At 36.0% G+C, this 24,587-nt stretch overlaps 3 protein-coding genes and 1 long non-coding RNA gene across 9 annotated transcripts in view; 1 reads left to right on the plus strand and 3 right to left on the minus strand.

The window, feature by feature from the left end:
* KCNQ (KCNQ potassium channel) overlaps nucleotides 1-15,327 on the plus strand; it is a 55,025-nt gene extending 39,698 nt beyond the window's left edge. For 3 of the 6 annotated variants that reach the window (XM_065303645.1, XM_065303646.1, XM_065303642.1), the window contains 11 exons: nucleotides 3,645-3,735; nucleotides 4,002-4,025; nucleotides 5,442-5,568; nucleotides 7,652-7,827; nucleotides 9,258-9,509; nucleotides 9,566-9,790; nucleotides 10,511-10,700; nucleotides 11,684-11,819; nucleotides 11,885-12,041; nucleotides 12,167-12,289; nucleotides 12,355-15,327. In XM_065303645.1, coding sequence (XP_065159717.1) covers nucleotides 3,645-3,735; nucleotides 4,002-4,025; nucleotides 5,442-5,568; nucleotides 7,652-7,827; nucleotides 9,258-9,509; nucleotides 9,566-9,790; nucleotides 10,511-10,700; nucleotides 11,684-11,819; nucleotides 11,885-12,041; nucleotides 12,167-12,289; nucleotides 12,355-12,456 — 1,603 coding nt within the window. In that variant the 3' untranslated portion in view covers nucleotides 12,457-15,327. The remainder of the gene's footprint in view (nucleotides 1-3,644; nucleotides 3,736-4,001; nucleotides 4,026-5,441; nucleotides 5,569-7,651; nucleotides 7,828-9,257; nucleotides 9,510-9,565; nucleotides 9,791-10,510; nucleotides 10,701-11,683; nucleotides 11,820-11,884; nucleotides 12,042-12,166; nucleotides 12,290-12,354) is intronic. The other 3 variants (XM_065303647.1, XM_065303644.1, XM_065303643.1) reach the window with 2 other exon arrangements.
* On the minus strand, nucleotides 9,430-21,334 carry LOC135792886 (uncharacterized). The gene is made up of 3 exons (XR_010548484.1): nucleotides 20,993-21,334; nucleotides 9,573-9,781; nucleotides 9,430-9,507 (listed from the first exon to the last, which is right to left on the minus strand). It is a non-coding gene; the product is annotated as an uncharacterized lncRNA (long non-coding RNA).
* Nucleotides 15,885-19,722, minus strand: LOC135792867 (uncharacterized). The gene is given in 4 exon segments (XM_065303648.1): nucleotides 15,885-17,398; nucleotides 17,401-18,521; nucleotides 18,582-18,678; nucleotides 19,190-19,722. Coding segments are annotated over 3 exon segments (2,151 nt in total). The 5' UTR covers nucleotides 18,668-18,678; nucleotides 19,190-19,722; the 3' UTR covers nucleotides 15,885-16,454.
* Nucleotides 21,335-21,734: 400 nt separating the features above from the next.
* On the minus strand, nucleotides 21,735-24,388 carry LOC135791873 (uncharacterized). The gene is made up of 9 exons (XM_065302437.1): nucleotides 23,814-24,388; nucleotides 23,648-23,753; nucleotides 23,457-23,594; nucleotides 23,159-23,289; nucleotides 22,641-23,089; nucleotides 22,469-22,574; nucleotides 22,279-22,416; nucleotides 22,091-22,221; nucleotides 21,735-22,035 (listed from the first exon to the last, which is right to left on the minus strand). Exons 1-5 carry the CDS (start codon nucleotides 23,895-23,897, stop codon nucleotides 22,835-22,837), a joined length of 714 nt encoding a protein of 237 aa, XP_065158509.1. The 5' UTR covers nucleotides 23,898-24,388; the 3' UTR covers nucleotides 21,735-22,035; nucleotides 22,091-22,221; nucleotides 22,279-22,416; nucleotides 22,469-22,574; nucleotides 22,641-22,834.
* Nucleotides 24,389-24,587: the final 199 nt, after the last annotated feature.

Below are 24,587 nucleotides of genomic sequence, written 5' to 3' on the forward strand. Positions count from 1 at the left end.
ATTCCCATGTGGTGGGCGGCGAACGCTCTATTCCCGCTTGGTATGCCCACAGAGATAATTTTTATACAGTACATCTCATAAAATACTAAAAATTTCATCAAATTTTTATCTGTTTCACAAAAAATTGTTTTGATGATTTCTAAGAACGTATTGGTACCAGTTTCTAATTAAGAAAAGTATCGAAACTAGGTTATGACTCATGTTTCGCAGTAAAATCCACTTCTAATTGCGTGATTTATCCGCTTTGCGTGCGCAAATATGGCAAAAACGCGAAATTCCAATTCGGGTGAATTTCGCGCAAATTCAGGCACACGTTTGCGCTTAAGTACACAAAAGTAGTAATCACATTGGCCGCGCATTTTGCGTGCCACGGTGCAACTTTCCATAAGACGGACTACATTGAAGTTCGGAGCAGTCTTGTTATACGCTCGTGAAGTTTAATTTTGTGCGGCTTCTCATAACTTAAATCGCGCTCGGGTGCACTTAAACGCATTCGGATTTAATATGTCAACTTGGGGCAATTTCCGGAGCGCAGGCAAACTTTAAAATGTAAATGTTGCTATTTAAATGGCAATTTTGTTAGTTTTCATAATAATTATAAATTATTCTATTGTATAAAGTGCGCATTGTAAAAAAAATACAATTCCAGAGTTTACTCATAAATGGCAACACTAATTAACTAAGTATATGCATTTTAGGTTAGATTTTACTGATATTTTAAATTTTATTAAATTTACTTTAAGATATCCTCTTTCCCCTTTAAATATTTCTCCTTGTGACTTTTCAGCACGAGAAATGTTGACTCTCGTTGTGTGTACGCGTATTCAAAGTGACGCAGATGTTCCGAAACGCAGACTTGACGCTAAATATGCAAATTACACCCGCCGTCACACAGAGAACACAGCCGGCATGTGCATACATTTCGTCCTTTCGTGCGTTTTCTCCCCCCGGCTCAACGTCCTGCGCGCTCGCAACATGTTTGTCCTGCGCTTCCGTGCGCAAACCCAAGCGTTCCGGAATTTATTGTCGATGTTACTCATCGCAAAATAGGCCGCTAGACGCAAACAAATTGGCACGTGAACGACGAGAAAACGGGAATGATTAGAACGATGACTATGCGTTCAGAATGCGACTGAGACTTGGGCTTCTGGATTGTGTTTCACCTCGACACGGATCGATAAATTTAACATGCGCCCGCATGTCTCGCAAACCGTAAAGTTGACTCTGGAGTTGAATTCAGTCGAAATCATTCCGAAACTCAACTCAACTCGCGAACACGAAAGCTAGTTTGGCAGTTGCGTGCGTTCAGATTTGCCATGTGTCATGAGCTGTGAACTCGTTTATTTCTTCGTTTTGCACATTCCCCCGTCTAGTTTCTTGTAAAGATTGAAGTCGTGCACAGTTTTCACTGACTCGTTTCGCGACTGGTGGATTTTTTTGCGCACGCCTGCCACTTGTTACACGAAGTTTGGTGAAACTTCAGGCTTCAAATTCAGGACTGCTTGCGTTGGAAGGTGCTTTTATGTCGTCAACGTCGGCAACTTTGAGGCATAAAAATACGCAGTACGATCAAACGTCGTGCGCAGTTTACAACCCCTACGGATGCAAAGTGTTGTGCATTTTGTGCTCAAAGTATGCAAACGCGCGCATAAAATGTGCGATGAACACGCACGGCGGCGGAAAACGGCGATAACATTGACAATAAACTTAAAATGTGCTGCAAGAGATAATGTTTATTATGAGACTTTGGGCGAGAATTAATTTTTATTGGAATTTGCATTGAAATTGCATTTTTGTGTCTTGGTAGTAAAGAAAAACTTTGATTATAAAAAGTATACATTTTATTTATCTTGCTTTAGTATTAAATTTGTTAATGTCAGTAAAACTAGAAAATTGTTGGATCGATTTTGCTGTTTTTGGTTTTGAAATATTTGTAGAAGTCTGACAAAAGCTCAAAAAAATGAGAAAATGTGAAGAAATTGCAAGGAAAATAGCAAAACCGCCTTTTATTGCAAAAATATTACTTGAAGATTGAAAAATAAGCGAGTTATTTAAGTCACACCTAGATGGCATTAAAATGCATTTTAAACATTGTTAATTTTTTTTAAATTAAAATTAAGGATTATATAAGTACTAGTTGAGAACAAAAACTGCAATATCTAAATACTAACAATTATTGTTAGTTAATGTTAACATGATAAAGCCGATGTTGATTTTGGTGTTTTTAAAATTTGATAAACTGAGTGAGATTGAGGTTTGACGTGTTTTAACCGAAACAAATTCCATTACTAGAATGTTACCCATCACCCCGCCTAAATCCTGTCATGCCCGCTGACAGATGAGGCAGTTGTACATGATGAAATTCCATCATGTGTGTTTTGGTTTGCGATTTTTACATTTTCGCATATATTTGCGTTGCGTTTGCATTCGTTATTAAATTTTCATCCGCTCGCCGACGTCGCGCGCGCCGCAAAAAAGAGTGCATATATTGATTTATGCTTAATAAAAGTCTCTGTTTGCTTTTTATTCCGGCTGCGGTTTACGAGCGCGCCGTGCGTATAATTAACGCCGAAATGGCGCAGTGCCGTCGATGCGGAGTGATATGACATTTATAGTGTCGTGCCGGTCGCGCGATGGCACCGAATTTACTGCCGCTCGTCGATGCGCTTATAAAATAAGAAAAGAGTGCAATAATAAAATTACAATGGTAAATATTACAAACTTATCTAGACATTCTCGTAAATCATTTATAGGTAGATACTCGGATATTTTGAGGACTATAAATCAAAAGTGCAATAAACAAATAATTTGTTGATTTTAATGATTTTATGATGATTCAAACATTTTTTTTATATCTTTAAATAATAATTTTTGATACTTTATTAGTTATTCTGCTGTTCGGAATGGTAATAAATCTAATAAATCATAAATTATCAAAATTTGCCTAGACATTCTTAAGTTATAAACGTTGTAACTAACACGACAGTTTTCGAATTTATACCTCTATACACATTAAATATAAAATATTTTGATTAAAAAAATTATTTTAACGACCCTGCATAACAGGGTATGCCACTAAAATATAAATATTTATTCCCGTGAATTATTTTTCCAAAAATTTAATAATTTATAACAATTATTCATTATTCAAAACATTCAAATAAATTAAATATTGTATCGTTTATTAATATTTTATAATCAAAAACGTAACATAACACACTAATTAGTTAACAAGCGCGCCAAATTATTTATTGAGTACGCGTCAGTAAACATTCAAAATTCAAACAATTTGCAATGCGTCAATAACAAATTTATAGATATTTCAACTTTTGTTGAATATTTTCGCATATTCAACATGCGCAACGCCAAAAAAAAATTAATCCAACCAAGGAAAACAGAATGCATGCACATCGGCTAAAAATACTGCCTGCAGTTTACTTGCATCGCAAATCAGCGGGCAGTGTTTTAAAACAATTCGCTGCGCTTCGAGTATGAAATATTAAATTTTCTGCTGTTTTTAGAAGCATACCACCAATGAGGAAATGCTGACCGCAATGCAATTCACAATGAGATTTAAAATAAAACAAAAAATTAATTTGAATTTAAATTTTTAATTTAATGAATTATTTTTTATTCGTTAACAGATTCATGCTGGTCCTGGTGTGCCTGATATTTAGCGTACTATCGACAATCGACACGTATCAAGATTTCGCCAACGAAACCCTCTTCTGGATGGTAAGTACCACGCGCATGCGTATGAATAAAACTTGCTGTTTGCATCGATGTCTTCCATGAATGTGTCACTTTTTAAGTGTCTAGATGTTTAGGCCGACAAATGAATGCGCGCACTCGAAATACTTACATACATAGGCAAAACTGGGCTTCCATTAGAGACAAAACGCACCCTCTCACCATGCATGTTCGCGCTTCAAAGTCTCTGGACTCTGAAGCGCCAACGTGCATGCGAATATTCTCCCTCTTGTTTGATATAATGTTCGCAGGTTGTCACCATTTATAAAGTGATTGTAAGTAGAAACAAAATGTTATTTATCAAAACTTGCATTCACTATTCAAGTTGTTACAAGTTGTACCGTATTTATAAATAGATACCACGATATCTACAAGCAGTGTGTGGAAAACTACGTTGCACGCTGATTTTGCACTCGAATTTAGTCCGAATTACACAATCACAAGCAATTATTTTGTTAGTGGAGTGAATTGTCGCTTTCGAATTGATTGCCTTGCGGCGTGGAAAGATTGTGAGATTGAATGTCGATAGACATATCACTCGGCGAGCGTAATTGAGAAATAAGAACATTCGATATCTCATCATACCGACACTGTGCGGGGTATTGTGTTGAATTGACCTGCGTATAAATAATTCCGGTGGTAATGGAGAGAGAGTGCAGTACACGAAAATGTCAAGAGTTCAACCCGGTTCTTATTGTCGGTCAGTATTTCATTTCATTTCACATTGTTGAAGTGTGGAAAGGAAAAGTTTATTGCGAAGCCAAAGGAATTATTTTGTTGAAATCTACTATGTAAAAATTTAGTTACATTTATTATTATTGTTATTCATGTGGCATTTTGAGGTTATATTGAGGTTAATATGATGTGTTGCGGAATATATGTAACCCATCGTACGTTAAATGTGTATAACTAACTGCACAATGCAGTAAAATGTTAGTTATTAGCTTTTATTGGCAATTTAGTGTTTTTCTTTGTTTTCTTGAAATTTTTACATGCCAAAGTGACATAAATTTATAACTAACAACTTTTGTAATTTTTGAATTTCTAACTTCTTTAAAATTCCAACTTTTATAAAAAGTTTTTATATAATTATATCTTGAGCAATTCGAAATTAAATTAGCTATGAAATTAATTCAGTTCTGAAATCCAAGCAAACATGCCATTGAACGATGTTACCCCCGTGCGCATTGGATTTGGACTCATCTGCTTCATAAATCATCATAAATTGTGCGCGTCGGGTGTTAATTAAGCGTTGCGCCCTTTTGCGATGTTTGTTCGCATCGAACACGCTTGTTATTTGCCAGCCCTGACGCAAAAATCCACGCAGCACACATTGAAAGTATAATTTTCCTTATCAACAAATTTAATAACCCGTTGGAAACTCAATGGGTTCACCGTTCATTATATACTTATTTCACATCGTGATTGAACACTGTGCTCACTATTAATTTACCAATTTAAATTTAACATGCCTTTGCTTTACACTAAATTAGAAAATCATAATCATGATGCTGGCGATCAAAAGGCGCGCTTTTGCTTGATGTCGATCGATGTTTGATTGAACGAGCAATTAAACTTTGAAAAGCTGTTGTTTGATGAGCGGTCGACAGCATCAATGAGCTTTTGTTGCTTTTGTAGTTATTGATAGTAGTGATTAACTTTCGCGGAACTAAGATGGGTTTTTGTTACAGGAAATATGTCTCGTCGTGTTCTTTGGCGTCGAGTATTTGATTCGCCTGTGGTCGGCTGGTTGCCGATCCAAATACATGGGTTTTGCTGGTCGTCTACGGTTCATACGCAAACCCATCTGCATTATCGGTAAGTAATATAAATTAATACACCTTTTAACAATTAAAAGTGTTGATAAACCTGAAAATTTTGACCCAATTTGTTAAAAAATCAATTAAAAATTTCATTATCTAGGTTATGTTGTGTTGACATAGTAAAATATGCCATCTATCGGCATAAATATCTAATAATGTTATTAGAGTACGAAAATAATAGGTGTTTAACAATGCAACAAGTAATCAAAGCTGCTTTCGACCCATTGGCAATCTCCACGTATCTTGAGGCGAAAATTGCCGATCGATGCAGTTGTGTGTTTTTTCCGGCATTCACGTCGAATCATTAGCCGACGGTTCCGCGGACAGCGGCGGCGGGACGGCTATTGTCATGGGCTGCTCATGACCTATAATGTGTGTTACCTTGGCATGCCTTGCGCGCCTCTCATGATAAATTCATACGAAAACAGAAAATTGTCGGTAGCACCGCCGCCGCCGCCGTTCGCCGTCAATCGATAAGTGCGGACGGGCGGGCATCATCGCCGGCTATCAATTCCGACGCTCCGCCGAAGTTTAAGGGGGCGGAAGGCTATGGGAATTGCAACAAAGTCCAGGCGTGTTGTATAGATAGGTTATGAAGGTTTCTGATGGGAAAAAATTCCACTGGATTTTTATTTATCAATAGTGAATAAAAAATTTTTCATTAAAAAAGAGAAAATTATATAACACGAATTTATGAATAATGAAACTTTTAGTTTATAGTCGAGGCACTGAAGTAGATATTATTTTAAATTGAGAAAATTCAATAAAATGTTAATAAACGAAGTTTATTTCATACTAAAATAATTTATATCAGTAGATGAATAGTTAAATAAAAATAATATCAATGAATGCAATAAAATTCATGAAAAATTCAATAAAACTCGAAACGAAATGAACGCAATGTCGTAAATAAAGTCTTAAAACTCAAGCACTCGTTACGGTTACATCAACAAGATTAAAAAGATTAAAATGCGCGCTTTGTATTCATTGCGCCCCGTTTGATGCCCAGTTCGTGCCCGGCTAGACTTGCGTTTCTTTCATTAATAAATTGAGAAAAAACACATTTTGCATTTTATGCCGACGCGAATTACATTTCATGCGCGAATGCAACACGAAGCACTAAAAACAAACAAAGTAATATACCTACTCAGTATACGCGGGTGGTGGAAGTGCCTTGGGGTGTGGGTTACATACTAAAAAGAAGAAAAATAAATGCACGTGGAAAATCCGCGCGAGTTGAAAAAGACGGACAGTTTGCTTCGTTCTTCACCTTTTCGGCCTCGGCGTGCCCGCGCGCTCCCCCGCCAAGGGAAAATATCAACCGATCAATAAATAAGTAGTTTAGCTTTTATTAAGGTAAACTGTTCGGCTTTTAAAGGTGCCTCTTGCTTCTTTCGCGCTCAAGCACGCAATGCTTGCATTGTACTGCAGGAAAATTGCATGTGTTTTTTGTAAATTTTATTTTATTGCGGATAAAGTATAAACATAAACCTTTCGCGTTTATTTGATCAAGATTTTGATTAGTTTAAGTGTGCTTAGGTTATTCGAGTGGTGGATTCACGTGGTGTTGTCTTACGAAGGACAAAATGACACGTGGACACGTGTTGGCCAACTTGTATACGGCAGCGAGTATGCGGGTGTAAATAATGTACATTGTACACAATCTATATCGGTTCGATGTAATTAAATCGCGGACGCATTACACTGCCCGGAACAATATCAAATTTGACGCAATTGTGTTGTACACGTATTGATTTGTTTGCTCAATATCACGATAATGAGGTATTGAGATGTTATAATAGATGAAAATTGGTTTTTGCAAAATATTTTTTGAAAAAATTCGTCTTAAAAACATAAATGCATTTTTTTAGTTGAAAAGTTACGTTTTGAGCAACGTACTTGCTCAATTTCTTATATTTTAATAGTTATTCTCTTATTTGGCACGAAGATGAATCCAATAAATCATAGATCATCAAAATCTGCCCAGCCGTTCTTGAGTTATACGCGTTGTAACACACGCTAACTGGCTGCATATATTAATTAAGTAACTGTAACTTGTTACTTTTTTCCTTTTCTAGATTTAATTGTGGTAGTGGCATCAATAGTAGTCCTCACCTACGGCTCGAACGGACAAGTATTTGCAACGTCTGCAATAAGAGGTATCCGCTTCCTGCAGATCCTGCGCATGCTGCACGTGGACCGACAAGGCGGTACATGGCGTCTCCTCGGCTCGGTCGTCTTCATCCATCGACAGGTGAGCACCGCCTTCACATTTATAGAATTCTAACAACCTAACATCTATTAACTCCCGTGGTCGCCGCCTCCACAGTCGTAAACATTTTACTATCACCTCTATAATCCAAAGTGTTTTTTTTTATTCTATTCTATTCGCCGCCGCTCCACTTCGTTGCCATTGCACGAAACTGAAATCAGTTTATCGATTGTAACGCGCGCAAATGTCAAACAAACAACATAACAACACTGAATGTTTTTTCAATACAATACGTGGACATGGCGATTGGAAATGGGAAAAGCGGGCGGTTGTAATTGAAGGGGACGGGTGGATATTCGAAGGTTACATTAATCATTATAATCGATGCGCACGATTTATTGCTTCACGCATCTGATTTTATGTTGACCGTAAAATATAAAATAAAAACGTTGTGGAGGGTGAGGATAAAAACCTGTCGGAAAATTGGGCACAGTTTATGAACTACTAGCTAATTTCTTTCTTGCTTCTTGGGCTTAATCCATTTTAGCACCATATGGGTTTGATTTATATAACAGTAACTATGATTAAATCTCCATATCTAGTGTCATCTTTTATTTTACACCCTTAAAGTTATATTTTTGCGACAAAAAGTTGCCTATTTGCTTTTCCTTGGTCAAAAGTATTTCTATATCGAAATAAATCAAAATTGGTTGAGTGGTTTTTGCGTGAAAGCATCACAAACATACAAACAAACACACATTTGTATTTATAATATTAGTTAGGATCAGAGAGTTGGCAAAACATGTGTGATACAAATCTAGCGATTAAAATTATTCCGGCTTATTGAAAGCCTATTTTGAGTTTTGGTTGAGCAATTTGACTAATAGATTATAAAACAATTAATATTTATAAATAAACAAAACAAACCATGTTAATATTGATGAATTTAATTTAATATTAGCATTATTCAATTAAATTTAATATTTAATTCAAAAATTCCTCATATTTTCAATAAGCTACACTTGATTTGTAACCTAACCTAATTTAACCTAAAAATATTTATAAAACATTTCATATTTTTGTGAAAAATTAATTTTAATTGAGCCCACCAATAGAAAATTGCCCTCATGTTGTTATATTTTCGACAAAACATTTTCACTGCAAATTTGCCCAACGCGAATTCGATCATCGGGTTTGATGGAGCGTCGCAATCAAAATATAAACTCGGCCCAAAATATTCGACACAAATTTGATGCGCGCGCGTGATGGCGCTGACACAATCGATGAGCGATGTTTAGTTAATCAGTTAACAACGCACACTCGAAAACCACCTCTCGCGAAGTACCCGCCGTCAATATTGAAATAGCAATTCCATCATTTCGGCGCTAACCACATCAAAGGAATGCGAATTTTCTCCGCGTGACGTCAACTTCCGCTATCGATCATTTATTACACCGATAATTCACTTTCAGGAGCTGATAACGACGCTGTACATCGGCTTCCTCGGGCTGATCTTCAGCAGCTACTTTGTGTACCTCGCCGAGAAAGACGCTGTCGTCGCCGACGGCAAGAACAACTTCTCGTCGTACGCCGACGCCCTCTGGTGGGGGGTTATTACAGTCACGACGATTGGTTATGGCGACACAGTGCCGCGCACGTGGATGGGCAAGATTGTCGCGTCATGTTTCAGCGTTTTTGCCATTTCGTTCTTTGCTCTTCCAGCTGTAAGTCAAAATATTTAAAAAATGTTTAAAGACTAATTTATTTAAAAATTGCGCAGGGCATACTCGGTTCGGGTTTTGCACTAAAGGTGCAACAGAAGCAGCGCCAGAAGCACTTCAACCGTCAGATTCCAGCGGCGGCCATGCTTATCCAAAGCCTCTGGCGGTGCTACGCCGCCGACAAGAGTTTCAATTCGACGGCCACCTGGCAGTTGTACCTGAAGGACACGAACGCCAATTGCAACCAGTCCTCAGGGTCCTCCAATTCTCTACCGCTGTCGAAGGTAAAAAGAATTTGCTTTTAAACTGCACCGAATTTATAGCTAGAGCGTGAAACAAGATGGCCGCCAGTGAGCATTAAAAACGCATCCGATTAGTGCATGGGAACTATTCAATTTAGTGAATTTATGCGCCAATTAGTTTTATTGATCAACCAATTTCAATCTGAATATTAATATTAATATGAATATAGAATTCAAATAGCAGCACATATTAGTTTGGCACAGATTTGTACAGAATTGCATTTTCATAGCATTCGCACGTGTTTATTTTATTTTATTTTCAAATTTTTTGATTCATATATCCAATGTGTCAATATGAATATTTTCATACAAAATTATTATAAATTGTGTCTTGACGTGCATGATATTCGATGGTAACTAATTTTAGATTGTGCGATTATCACACAAGCAGTGATATCAATGTCGAATTTCGAAAACAAATGAAACCGATGCGGATCGCACCGGAAAGCTGGGCTTAAGTGATTGAATATCGAAAATGCATCGTGATGCACGATTTTCATTTGTTTTCCAATATCAAAATGCTATGAAATGTCGTTTCGTTTGAGTGCCATTCTGTTATGAAATACATAACCTAATTTATTTCCTTTTCGAAATGGTGCTGGAATGAAACAAAATTAATGTCTAGTTGATGCGTTAGGCTAGTTTCTATATAGAAAGCGATGTTTGGTGTCTTGGTGTTAAGTCAACCATGGGTTGGGTCAGTCCCTCATATTGCAGGTGGCGAAGAAGGCCTCGGTGCTAAAGCGGCGGAAATCGCGGAATCGCATGGAGGCGCCCGGTACGCCGCAAGGCGACCAACCGCCGCCGCCGAGTGCGGCGGCATCGCTCACCGGCGGCAGGTCCATCGATCAGGACAACGATGTGGTATTCTACATGGAGGAACCGAAAGCTGGTAAGTAATTTCAGCCGAATGTAATTTTTTTTTCTTTTTGTATTTTATTTGTGTTGAGTTTTGAACTACATATTGATATTTTCGTCTCACCTGTTTTGAATTTCACGCGTTCGGTTACCGGGAGAGTACGTATTTCGCGATTCGGGTTTCAGTCGTGCGCACAATTTGGGGATTTTGCTCCGCCCTGAAGAAGCTCGCCCGACACTAATCCAATACCCATTCAATTTTGTATATTTGCACAACGGCGGGCAGGTCGCGTCCTTCTTCGGCGAGTGCTTTGTTCGCGTCATTCTTGTCTCTTTTCAGTCGCGACTCGGATTTCCTTTTTATATCTTTTTACATTTTTTTCCTATTCCCATTTTTTTATTCACTACTCCTCGAACTTGAGTTCAACTTTGTGCTACCGCATTTTTTCCCTTGTAGAAAACAGAGCCAACCACTTAACTTTCATAGAAAAACCCTATTTTTTGACATTAAATTTATTTAATTCAGTTTTATTCTAAAGATATAAATTAATTATATGTTGGTTATAAAGTTGTTATGTTATTAAATTTTTTAACAAATAAAAATGAAGTGCGGTCCTGCGTAAACCACTTGGATCGACCATTATCCCGATTTTTTCCTTTCCTTTCGACGACTGAATTGAGAATCGAATTTACGTGCGCGGTGAAAATCCGAGAAATGTACGAAATACGGTGCTACTGCGCTACTATTCAATAAAAAAAGCTAAGAAAAAGGACTAAATCCGGTGCGTGGCTTGGATTTAAATCATCGTGTCGACATGGATGCCCAGTTTTCCTATGAGCGCAACTTATTTCTGGAATTTATTGCCTTTTCACCGCAAAATATGAATTTTTAACAACTCCAACAAACAATACTGAAAAAACCGTAACATGTTTTTTGTAAAATACATATTTTGCTTTTTTTTGTCTTCGAATTGAATTTTCATTTTATGTAAATATGAAACAATTGTGTGTTTATAGGAACACCAAATCGAGTCCGAAGAGGTGATAGAGAAAGCGTACGTGGTGCAATCTTCACATCGCAGACAAGCACCGTAACGGAAGCGCCAAGCGACGAAATTGATGACATGGACAGTGAATTACCACGCGTTACCCAGTGCGTAACACTCACCACCCTCGCGCTACCTACTGCAATCTAAATATTTACCTTGTCTGTCGCAGATTAACGGAAGCACACAAGAATGCGATACGCGCGATCCGGAAAATCAAGTACTTTGTCGCGCGGCGGAAATTCCAACAGGCACGTAAACCCTACGACGTGCGCGATGTTATCGAACAGTACAGTCAGGGGCATCTCAATATGATGGTTCGCATAAAGGTAATAGATAATAATTTGTTTGTATGTTTGTTACGCTTTCATGGGAAAAGCACTTAACAAATTTTGATAAATTTTGGAATCGAGACTTCCTGATTATTTAAAAGGGTGTTTAAATATTTTTCCAGGAGTTACAAAGGAGATTGGATCAGACCCTGGGAAAGCCAGGTAGTTACCTCGCTGGAATCGACAGGGTTGGTAATGTCAAGCCGATGACGGTCGGAGCACGATTGTATCGCGTCGAGCAACAGGTTAAATATTATTTATCGAGGCATAATTCACTCTTAACTAAACTGTTTTTGATGACCCATTGCAGTTGAGTACAATGGACAAAAAGATGGACTCGTTGATATACGTGGTGAATGCACTGGCACAAAAACAGCAGGTGAACCTGCGCAGCGTGGAGGACGACGTGTGAGAGAGACCCGAGGGCGGAATCCCGACGATAACTACACGATATTATCATTAATATTCCAACGGCGCCGAACAATTACTCACAATTTCTTAGCGCCCGGCGAAAATCCAATTAGGAAAGCAAACAAAACGGTGCATCCCGATCAGAATCCAAAACACATTATTTACCTAATTATCAGAGAAGATTACCTATTTATCAGATTATCAAATGATTATTGGTCTGTATTTGCAGACTTTAACGTAATTTATTAACGTGTAGCTTTGTCACGAATCAAGCAAATGAGAAGTATGTGAACTTACGAGCATTACGTTTAGACTCGATTTATATAATGATAGATGATATTAGGATAAGCAAACAGAAAACGGCACAATGAGCCTTCTCTTTCTTCGAACCGGCGGCTCGAACGCAGTCTCATCGTCTTTGTGTTTTGAAACACACTAATGGAATGCGCAGACGAATTAATTAATTTATTTATTACGACGAAAACAAACAATTGGGGACAAAAACACAACGTGATGGAGAATAAACGCTCTAAACAGCATCAATTAATCAGACGAATCTGGTTGGGCAGGCGTAACACTTTGCTTTGTTTTGTCAAACGAAAGGTTCAATTAGAATCGACAATGAAAACTCAAAAAAAGAAGCAATAATCGTTTGTTTTCGGTGTTGAATTAAATGTCGGCGGTATCTCGAGCTGTCTTATTCATTCCTTCATATTTTATCACATATATCGAAGCTACAGTTGAAGTTTTCAAATGTTTAAATAATTTCTCATCGAAATAACATCACTAGGATAGAATACTAACATGAATAACAATCGGGCACATCTCTTTTTGTATATACAAGTAATTATTATCAACCTAAATGAAGTCTAGTGTTAATTACCTAGGTACCTTTTAGGATAGGTTAGTGTAGGTGATAGATAGGGTTAGCACACGAGAAACGCGTAGTTTTCGCGCCTTGAAGATGAACATTTTTCGATTTGTCGAGACCACTAGTTCGTGCCTATCGATTTCTTTTTAAATTCTAAATTTACACGACACGACGACGTCGAGATGAACCCGTACCAAGTAAAACCTAAACTTAACTCTTAAAAAACGATATTCAAGTAAAAATTGTTACGAACTCTTGAGCGAAAAACGAATTTTTCAAATGTTGACTACGATTTATTGCATATTGTACATAACGTGACGAATCATTCCTTTTTGCTTATTGATTAGTTACTCGTAATTATACTCGTTAAGTTTCTGAGTTTACTTTTTTAAACTGTGAATATTTTCAAAGATTTATTCTGAAAATGAAGTGATTGAGTTCAGTTCATGTTTGATAAATATGTACGTGTAATTTATTTAAAATAATTTATAAGACGGAGTGCCTCTTATCTGTGATCTTTACCTGTTTCTTAAATCTTAACAAACTAACAAAGAAAACATAACGAAATGATCATCAATTAAACCGCCATGAAGTTGCGGACATTTTGAAAAGGAAAACATTTTCAATCTTTGGTTTTGAATATCAAAAGCTAATAAATATTATAATCCTGAATATATTCACTTAAAAACTGTCCAAATTTGATGGGAATACTGATTGGAACTAATGGAATTTATACCTGGACCAAGAACACAAGAAATCTTTAAATTGGAATTACAATAAATGAGAAATTTAACTTTGAATAAATGCAGATTGCAGATTTTAACATTTTTAGACGACAAAGGAACCAACATGTTTGATGACATATTAAATACCTTAGAGATTATACGATTTGAAACATATCTAGATGATTTTTGCTTGAATGAGATTCAACGTGTTTAAAGTTTATCCAATTGGCGACCAAATGTTTTACAACAAACTTAATCAACATATTACATAATATCCCTCTTCTACGCCGAATTGTATAAGTTTAAATGTATATTTAAATACTTCAGCTTACTCAGACTCTATTCAAACATTGATTTTACAGTGAAAATCTTTACGAACCTGATTACAAAGGGATTATAAGTGTAAATTGAAAGAAACAAAACTATTTGCATTCTCAATCATATACCGTAGTGGCCTATAATACCCATTTTACATACACCGATGTATCGATTCATCTAAGTTGCAAAATATTACTAGTTCTCTTCGTCTGTATATGATGATCTCTTGCGTTTCGCTGATTTGGAATAAATTTGGAAACTGCACACAATACACATTTTGTACAAATGTAAATACAGTTAAAGAATGCATAATAATCTAAGACATGTTTTATCAAATGAAATGAAACGCAATAATTGATATTGATTTTTGAATTAATTTTTATAAAATTCGCATCTAGCGCCAGTCGGTGTACTAAACGTCCAGATTTATTTCAAATCTCTTTAGATATTGATGAATCATCTTAATATAATCAACTAACAAAGCGTAATGCGAACGTGTATGCAGTTTGAATATTTTCTGTCGCATTCCACGCGATTTGCAAACATTGCATGCTGGCTTTATATCAAATTTTTGTCACATTTTAATGCGTATTCAGAGTTCAATGTTGACATCAACCATGATGACATTTCGAATGCTTTGTGAATATAAATAAAATCGAAAGATTTCAGTTTGACAAAGAGAAACATACGAAAATTATATTAATAAAAATCTTTATGAAAAACCTATCAAATTAAGCAAATAAGAATGAAATTTAATAATTTTCGCATGGAAAATGAAAAAAATCTATAAAGAAAGAGAGAGTGTAATAATTATTTAAAACTCGCTGTAAGAAATGACTTAATATTACAATTATTATTAGATCTGAGTGAGTCTTTATTGTACACTATTGTAAATATTTGTATCAATTACTTATATTATACATAAACATATATTATAATTATATTTCTCGATTGTTAAGTCATTTTTAGTTTATTTAAGTTATTTTTTTAATTTATCTGAAAGGAACTTCAATGTTAAACTAAAATAACTCATATTCTAGTCAAACAGTTCAAACTCGTGAGATTGTACAAAACAAAAAATGTAGTAAACATTGTTATCACTTGTTCTCAAACATGTTAAGTTGCTGTGATCCACGGCGCATGGCTGCATTGTAAAGTTACCGCTGAACGTGTTAGCATCATCTAACCTGGAAGTTTTACGCGTTGCAATTAATTGTGATCGTTTTATTTTATCGTGTGTGATTAACGTGATAGAACTCTAATTGTTGTTTTATTCAGAACTGTGCAATGACTGGTCGCAAATTCCAACGATGACTACGCCAACGCTTTGAAGAATTGCCAACATGTAAGGTAAGATTAATCTTAAGTTACTTAGATTCATTTACTTATCTGTGATAGGAGTGTGCGAGCGACATTTCCTATTCACTCGCGACATTTTTATATGATATCAGTACATTGGAAGTGATTTGGAATTGTCGTTTGATACGTGGGTTTGATACAACATGAATTTCAACATTTGATAATAGGGTAATAGTATATTAATGTCTTTCATAGTTTGAAAATTGTTACAATATGCAGATTTAAACACAAAATTTGTAAAACGTTTCTACAAAAAACAAGAATGAAAATATACTCTTTTCATAACAAAATCTATGTACAATCCGATAGATTTTTTTTTAAATTTCATATTGGTCATTAAATTTTGGTCGTTTAGAATTTTTATTATTTATATTAGTGTAGTTTTAATCAAATGCAATTTGTGAATTGTAACGCTAACATTTAACAACGTTTTAAATACAGGTCAATAAATTAAGTAATATTAATCTTAAAATCGATTAATAGTCGAGTCTTGTGGTTCTTGTTTAACTAAATAATAATTGTTGTGCTAATAACAACAACAATTACAAAGCTTCGAGTGTTTTCAAAGACTAGAAGAAGAACGTTTTGCACTTGAACTAGAAATTCACATCATTCATTCACGAACCATCGTCAAACAATGACATTTTGTTCTTTGGCTTGCTTTTACACAAAATGGCGGCGTTAAAATGGCACATAAATCCGAAAATCCGCTTAGGCAGCCATTTGTCACAATGGCGGACTAGTATTTTCCGCCATCCTCGGGCTGGATAAATTTGACACACTCTCATGATCACCAATTAAAGACAAATCATCATTTTGATCGATTTCTTGCGGTAATCTCTCATTATTTAATTCTGGTGGTACCGGTACGCCATCTGGATTTTCTCCTACATTGCCAGGCAGGTAATCCTTCCAGCTTCGGAATAAATATCGCGTGAACTTCCTCAACTGTCTGAATTTACAGTAAGTTGCACCTTCGGCCGATTCCAACTGCTGCGTTTGAATCAAGAATCCTTTCTCTTTGAACGTTTGTTCAAGTTTCTCCCGCTGTATAGATTTCCTACTCTTGCGCTTTTTATTCCGCGCATCAGAACTAGATGGCGATACAGTCGGATGCAAGGGAGGTAAATCCGGTTTAATTTCCGGTGTGAGCATAAATTCATTCACTTTCGCAGGAAAGTCAACGGGAGATGAAGGATAAATTCTTTCACCGCTCGCCTGTAGAAACGCGCCTGTGCTAGACCCTTGCGAGTTGTGCACTTGCTGTTGGAGTGTCTCCCTTGGGAAGAACTCATATCCTCGCATGCTTTTATCACCGGTACCGGAATAGTATCGAAAATTACCTCCGGAATCAACCGACAACATTTTCTTCTCTTGTAAACTGGGTTTCGCACCTCCGGTAAACTTGAACTTACAAATTGACACTTCCGTTGCGGGATTACTCTGGTTCTCAGTGGGTATAGGCGGGATAAAGATGGCGCTGCGTTTCCGTTTTGCTGGGGATTTATCATAACTACAAGCGGCACTTCCTCGTTTCGAGTCTTTTGAACTTTCATCTTCGGAAGTTTCACTTTTAGTGGAAGACGCTTTCGATTTCGGTGTTTTAGACTTTTTAGGTACTTCCGGGTAAGAAGATGATGCTACACCATCTTCTGTCAAACCCGTCATTTTTGATAGTATAACAATTGTTGTTGCAATGCTAATGGATGAATAAATACACCAGCGTTCGGCCAGTAGACATACCCGCCTGGTGGTGCGCCATTTTCAGTTGCGGGCAAAATGGCCGTACTTCCGGTTGGCAACAACTCAGATAAATTTCCAGGAAATTTAAATTCTGAAGTTGTGGAAGTTGCTGATGCAGGGGAGGGTGTTTCATGAACAAATTCCACTTCATCATCACTATCGGGACGTTCTTCTTTGATTTCCACTTTTGGTGGAGGCGATTGAGCAGTTTTTGACACTCCCGCCACTTCTCGATTGACACTACCTTGAGCACTATTGTTTTTATTGTTTAACTGTTTGTTTATGCCGCCCAGGCGTATTTTTAAATGATCCAAATCACGAATACACAAATTCAGCGGTTCCGCCGTTCCATGTGAAGGTTTCAACTTTTTATTCACTGTCAACGAAGTACCTCCTTGTGCCTGACGTTTGGATTCCTGCGTGAGGCGTTTCTCGAGTAGACTACTGATAATTCTATTTTGTACATCGCTGCGTTGCAAACTGTCATCATTCGCAAACACGTTGTGATTAACATTGGCATTCTTTCCACTTTTTTCTGAATGTTTTTCAGTTAAACTCTTCGGATTAGGCGTACCCGGAAATATCGTTCCGTAGTTTTTATAAATCAAATGGCATATATCCGCCTTTTTCGGTTTACGACCCCTGCGCGGTTTGGAGTTATCCAAGGTCATTTCACCCATATACGGTAAATCCTGATATTTCACTACGCGCGTTGATTGTTGAACGGTTTGCATACTTTGCGCATGCGCGGGGTGGAAGTGAGGTTGTGTTTGGACCAATGGCGGAACTTGCGGTGAACGCCCTCTGGGTAAAGACACTTGAGTTTGCATCTCACCGACAGGTGGGGCACACGCGTTGAATGCGGTTGCTTCCGTTTGTAGTTTCTTTTGAATCTCGTTCTGCATGTGCGTGATGCGTTGGAACCACGCGCGAAGTGTCTCGTTGTTTTCCAGCGTCGCATCACTTTCCACCACTGGCGTTGACTCGTGCTTAACATCGTCTTCAATATCCGAAGACGTGAAAGATTCCGGAATCATTTTAATTACAGGTCTGTAAATTTAAATTTAGAACAATTTTGTGATTATTTGTGGTTGGAATTTAAATATTCACCTTTTTCGCTCGTTGTCCTGGTTCTGATTCTGACTGGCTAGTAATATGTCGTGCTCGCCATTTATTTCGTCTACTTCTGACTGCATTGTAACTTATTCTGCAACAAATCCCAGGCGACATTGTAATTAATGATCAACTCCTACAATTTGTAACGAAAACAGTGCAAAAACCGATTTAATTTATTTCGTCGTATAATACTTGGATAAATATTCAAATGTCAAGATCGATATCAATCGGAATAAAAAATCAGCCAAAATCATAAACAACAGGATTATTCAATTATGTTTCTATCAAATAATGCGCGTTTGTGGTGATTTTTAGCATAAAAATCACACGATCACGACCGAACCGATTGAATAATTTTCATCTTTATGGTTTTGCGAGTTGTAGGTGGGCATTATTTATGTCAGCATTGAATAATTTATGGCATTCAAGCGCGTTCAATCATTTTTTGCTTGCGGGCACTGCGTTTCATTCATTTTTCTCGGCGCGTGTTGGAGGCTTTCGTCATTCATAAAATGTTAAATCAAACACTTTCAAACCACGCAAATAAAAATAAAATAAAAACACAAATAGCAAAAAAAATACTGATTAAAATACTGACTTACTTAATAATGTATTGGCCTGTTTTAATTTGGTTAATTTATTAATTAATTCACCGATTAGAATAAGACGCTGATCAATCTTGGACACCTGCATGCTGCACTCAATCAAATATTTATCAACTTTTTTTTTAGTTTAGTTTAATTTATTTAAAAATGCACGAATTAAGCGTTCGGGAATGTCAATATGTCTTGTATTTTTATAAGATTACGTCTTGTTTTGATTTTAATGGATTTATTGAGTTTCGATGGTGTTTTTGTGATTTTTTGATAATTGCAACGTGGTCGCGACGCACTACGTCCGACGTCCAACTCGGCGTTGCGACGTAGCGTAAATCGTAAACTTCGACGCTTTACATGTGCATGTTTCACATTTTTGCTGGGTTGATGGTGTGCGTGCGGCGTTCGTTATTCGAAGAGCGCGCGCGGCGTCGCAGCTTGTCCGTAGATGGTGCGCGGCGTCGGAAATAGCCGTCGCGACGCCCTCTCCACTTACCGCCGCGGCATACCCATAACTTTGTACAACTACACTGAATGTTGCTTTCAAATAAATTAAAATATTTATAAACCATTGTAAAAACAAATAATTTAATATTTTTGCATTTTTTGTCATTTTTACCATCACTATGATACTTATTCATATTGTGATGCACTTTATTGATGATATTATTAGATTGGTTATTCATGTGACATCCCGTAGATGTTCCTGTAACGCGACGAGCCAGCAGGAAGGTGGAATATGCTCTTTTAGGCGCTACTCGCGCTACGCGCGTAACTCGAGTCGCTAGTGCCGAATAAGGCATTGGGTGTTTTGTGTTTTAGTTCAAATTCTATTATTAACCCGCGGCCGCGGACGGCGGCGAGATGTGCGGCGTACGCGCGCGCTCCGAAGTGTTCATGATTTGAGATTTCCGCCGCCGAAATTGCGCCGCGTGCGCCTTGCGGAAAATAGGAAAACGCGTGATTCATTCGACAATGTTTATAAATATAACGTGCGATTGCATTCGTTGCACCTAGTCCTAGTTTTTCATTTAAGTATATTTCTTTCCTGTGTGTACTTATTTATTTTTATTTTTAAACTACACACAAACAAGTTTTATTTATTTTTATTTTTTATTCAGACAATAAATTAAACGTTATAAAATGATTTAATAATTATGTAGTTGTGATACAGTCGCTTGTCTTGTATTTCTTCTACATCGCATTATTAACGCCTCCGCATTGGCAGCAAACAGATGTTTATTGCATTTTATTGCATTTCATTGCACTTTATTGCCACTCTGTTGCTATTACCATTAAGCGTGCGGCACTGTAATTAATTGTCGTTCATTGTGCACATTGTTCGGTAGTCCTCAAACGCACACGCATGAAAATATTGACGGATTGTGCATTCTGCGTGTACTATTTACCAATATAAGTTATGCAACCAACATTTCTTCTATACAGCCATTTTGATAGAAATATTACATTTCAACTCAACCGATTAGTACAATCATGCATATTTCCTGTTTTGTTTGGTTGTTTATAACGCGTTGTAATAAATTCATATTTTCAAGGTGAGAAAATGTAGGCAAATTGTTGTTATGGAAATTAAACATTTTGCAATGTTTAGGAATTCCATTGTTTGAATAAAACCAAATTTGGTTTCTATTAGATAACTTTAACACTTAACTTTTTCAACTTTTTTAGAAAGTTTTATTTTTTGGATGACATTTATTCCGATGACTAAAATAGTGATTTACATTTAATTTTGGGAATATTTTTTGTCGCAGCATCTTTTAATTAAGGAAATGACTAATCATTACTCACCGTCGTCGTTTCTGTAAGCCAACACTCATAATCCATCGTAACATTCGTAACCACTGACATTTCCACCTCAGTTTAGCACAAGTTTTCTCAGCGTTTACAAGTTTTCACACTGTAATTAAATTTTCTGTCACATATCACCACAACATGAGCACTTTTAATTCAAAATTAGTTTATATGATTCAGTTTGAGTGTTGATTCTGTGAAAAGACGATGGCACGCTCCGCGCGTCCAGATTCTCTTGCGGGTCTCATTTCACTGCATTAATCAGCCGATCGGACGTATAAACGCGCTGAGCGAAACCGCGCCGAGAGAATAGCGCGTGGGCATTCATTCAGGGCGGGCAATAACGGACTCTCGCATGCGAGATATTCTCTCTCGCGGCGTTTCCATACACGCACATACACATAACACATTTGAAACTTATTCAGCGAGCGATGCAAACGAATGTGTGTGATTTGCACGACACGACACTCAACAACGCGAGAACACATCGAGGCAGACGTCCATGCGACGTTTCTTCGGCTCTAACTACTCCTGAGTTGTCCATTTGCATACGGCAGACGCAATTACCATCTCTTTCGTATAAGTTATTAACAAATTCCTTTCGGATTGATACAAAGAAGCAACTAAGTTATACAATCAATGTTGGTTTATATGATGGTAGTGCAAAGCAGGCTACGCATGCGTAAAGAGGCTAGAACTTCAACTTGACACAAATGGGCGGAGCGTAGATGCAAATAAATTAGAAATAGACAACGAATTTTTATTTATTCTCAAAAATTTTCACAAATTCACAATTAGCTATCTTTTGGCTCGTCCTTTGGTTTTCGACACAACTGCATAAGAAACTTTTTAATTGCAAGCAGTAAAAAGATCAGCGTTAGTATATGATACAGCAGCCTGTAGAATAAGTTCGTAGCTTTTATTCGAGCCAAGTTGATTATATCATCAATTGGGTCATGAACACCCAAAGTATCCTTTAGAGCCACTTTTGAGGTTCTATCATGAACACCAATCATTTGAAAGAAATAGTAATCACTTATCTAAAAATTACAAAATTATATAAGTAATGTGTATTTTTAATTCAAAATTACATACGTGTTTTTTATAAGCTTGCGACCATATAATCATCAGGATAATATCCACAACAATAACCAAACCGGAGATGGCAATAAACGGTACGGAAAATATAGCTCCGATACAACAAGGAATATTTGCGCATAATCCAACTAAAAATATTTTGGAAAAATTTATGATTTTACGGAAATATTTAATTAAAAAATTACTTAAAAATATTATGCATGCACATGCTAAGGCGGCATCAAGGATTATCCAGATGTAAGATACACATAGTAAGTCAAAATTATCCGAAACCATCACTGCGTTATCCACTACAGTGTTATTAATCTTGGAGCAATTTAATTCTGGAAAAATGTATGTTATTTATGTTTGAAAATCAAATATTTTTGGTAATACTTTGAAAAATGATTAAATTATCATGCTTGATTGTAGAAGATGCTTCACAGTGTATATAGGGTGCAATATAAATGATTAAAAATACCATATGAACAACAGCCACAGACTAAACAATAAATTTATAGTATTAAATTAGTTAGGTGGTACATAAAATTAAAAAATTATTAATTACCATTTGTATTAAGCCATAAATGAATGGTTTGCTCATTAATCCCTTGAAGCATATTTGACAAATACAACACATTATAAATTCTTTAAATTCTTCAGTATAAATTTGTGTAAATGATTAAATAATGACGTTGATTGACATACTGACATTATTTACTCTTAATTTTTTTGTTTTGTTTTTTTGAATGAGTTGACAATTTATTGTTCTGTCGGATGCATTGTTTGCTTTTCTTCAATTTCGGGCCATTTCATGAAATATCGGTTTACAGCGAAACAAGTGCAGCAAAATGTCCAGATGTGATACAAAAGTCGAAAGAATATGTTCACTGTTTTTATGTCTGTTACGGTAACAATTCCATTGGCAACGTCTTCATCTTTCATGATGTGCTTTAGAATTGCAACCGATACTCGGTCTCTGATGCCGACAATTTGATGAAAATATAATTTGCTAAACTAAATAATATAGTATATAAAATTTATAATCCATAAACTTACATAAAGGTGTATATTGTTGTGACTTACGTGATTTTTATATGCAACCAACCAAATGATCAAGAAAAAGATATCCACTATTATTGTTACGTCACATACGACAATAAATGGTATTGAAAATATATTAGGAGCGCAAAATTTCATTTTGAACAATACTCCATCTAAAAATGAATACATTAAAACATATTTTCCAGCATTTTAATATTAATTTTTAAAATTATAATTATATTAATCATATCTTTGTTTTCTAATACGTAATTTTTAATTTACACTTTTTAATTTTTCTTATATTTGCAATTTCGAAATATTGTGTTTTTATATAACTTACATAAAAGTAAAATGCTTGCAATAATCATACAAGCATCAAGTAGTAACCATGCGTAAGCAACACGTAGCAAGTCAAATTTTTTCGAGAAAATCACAGCGTTGTCCACAATAGTCTCATTAAAACCAGAACATTGTAATTCTAAAAATTATTCGAAAATTAATATATTATAGCAATTATTATTAAAATTATACTTTCATAAAGAATCAGCTCATTTTGTCTAAATACTGTCGAGGATTCGCAATGAATATATGGACTAATGAATATAGCCAGGATTATTAGGTGGAGTGCAGCACAAATCTAAAATTACACAATTAAAACCATCAATTACAATTAGCATATAGATATATTATATTTTACCAGATTAATTGATCCATATACTGACGGTTTGCTTAAAACACACACCAAAAAGGCAGTTATTATTAGCACACAAACATTAGTCATTTTGAAATTTTAATTTTAAAATCACTTTCTTCAAATAACCATAATATTAATTCACATTTGGGCACCTTTGAAGTTGATTGACAGTGAAATTATGACATTTATCGTTTTTTGCGTTCCTTGAATAAATGATGCTGGTTTTTGTCTTTCAAAATTGACTTTCCAGGCATAATATTCACCGATTCAGCCTCAGTCCTGATTATAATCGGTTTTATTGAATGTCTTCCAACAACACAGAAATGTTTAACCCAGTACAGACAGACGCATAGATAACAAAAGAAATATATCACATCACAGGTCAACTTCAAGGAGAGCAGTCCTATTTTCATCTCGGTAACTGATATGAATTTCATTTTGTGTCTTTCGGATATTCTTTGGATTGTTTCATAATCGATTCGGAACCATAATTGAGTGAAATATAAACTTGTCTGAATTTTTATTAGATATTTTTAATTATTCATTTAATATATTAAATATAGCTTACATGATCTTGGTATCTTATAATCCAGTTATAAAACATGTAAATATCAGTTAAAAACATGCAAAAGACGGATGCTATCCATGGAAATATAAAACAAGTTCCCACGCAGCAATTGGCACGAATATAAGAACTAACTATAATAGACAGAAAAGTATTTAATTTTTTTCTGTATTTAGTAAGTATTTTTTAAATTTTCTTACACATGAGAAAAG

Source organism: Atheta coriaria, unplaced genomic scaffold (assembly GCF_025399875.1).
Source record: "Atheta coriaria isolate IRGN ID8LTWV9N9 unplaced genomic scaffold, Caltech_Dcor_3.1 hic_scaffold_5_pilon, whole genome shotgun sequence".
NCBI lineage: Eukaryota > Metazoa > Arthropoda > Insecta > Coleoptera > Staphylinidae > Dalotia > Dalotia coriaria.

Coding starts and splice junctions, on each gene's coding strand:
- LOC135791873 (XM_065302437.1), bottom strand. CDS start 23,897: ATGACTAATGTTTGTGTGCTAATAATAACTGCCTTTTTGGTGTGTGTT. Junction 23,595..23,647: donor TGAGCTGATTCTTTATGAAA/GTATAATTTTAA, acceptor AATAATTTTTAG/AATTACAATGTTCTGGTTTT. Junction 23,090..23,158: donor TGGTTGCATATAAAAATCAC/GTAAGTCACAAC, acceptor TATATTATTTAG/TTTAGCAAATTATATTTTCA.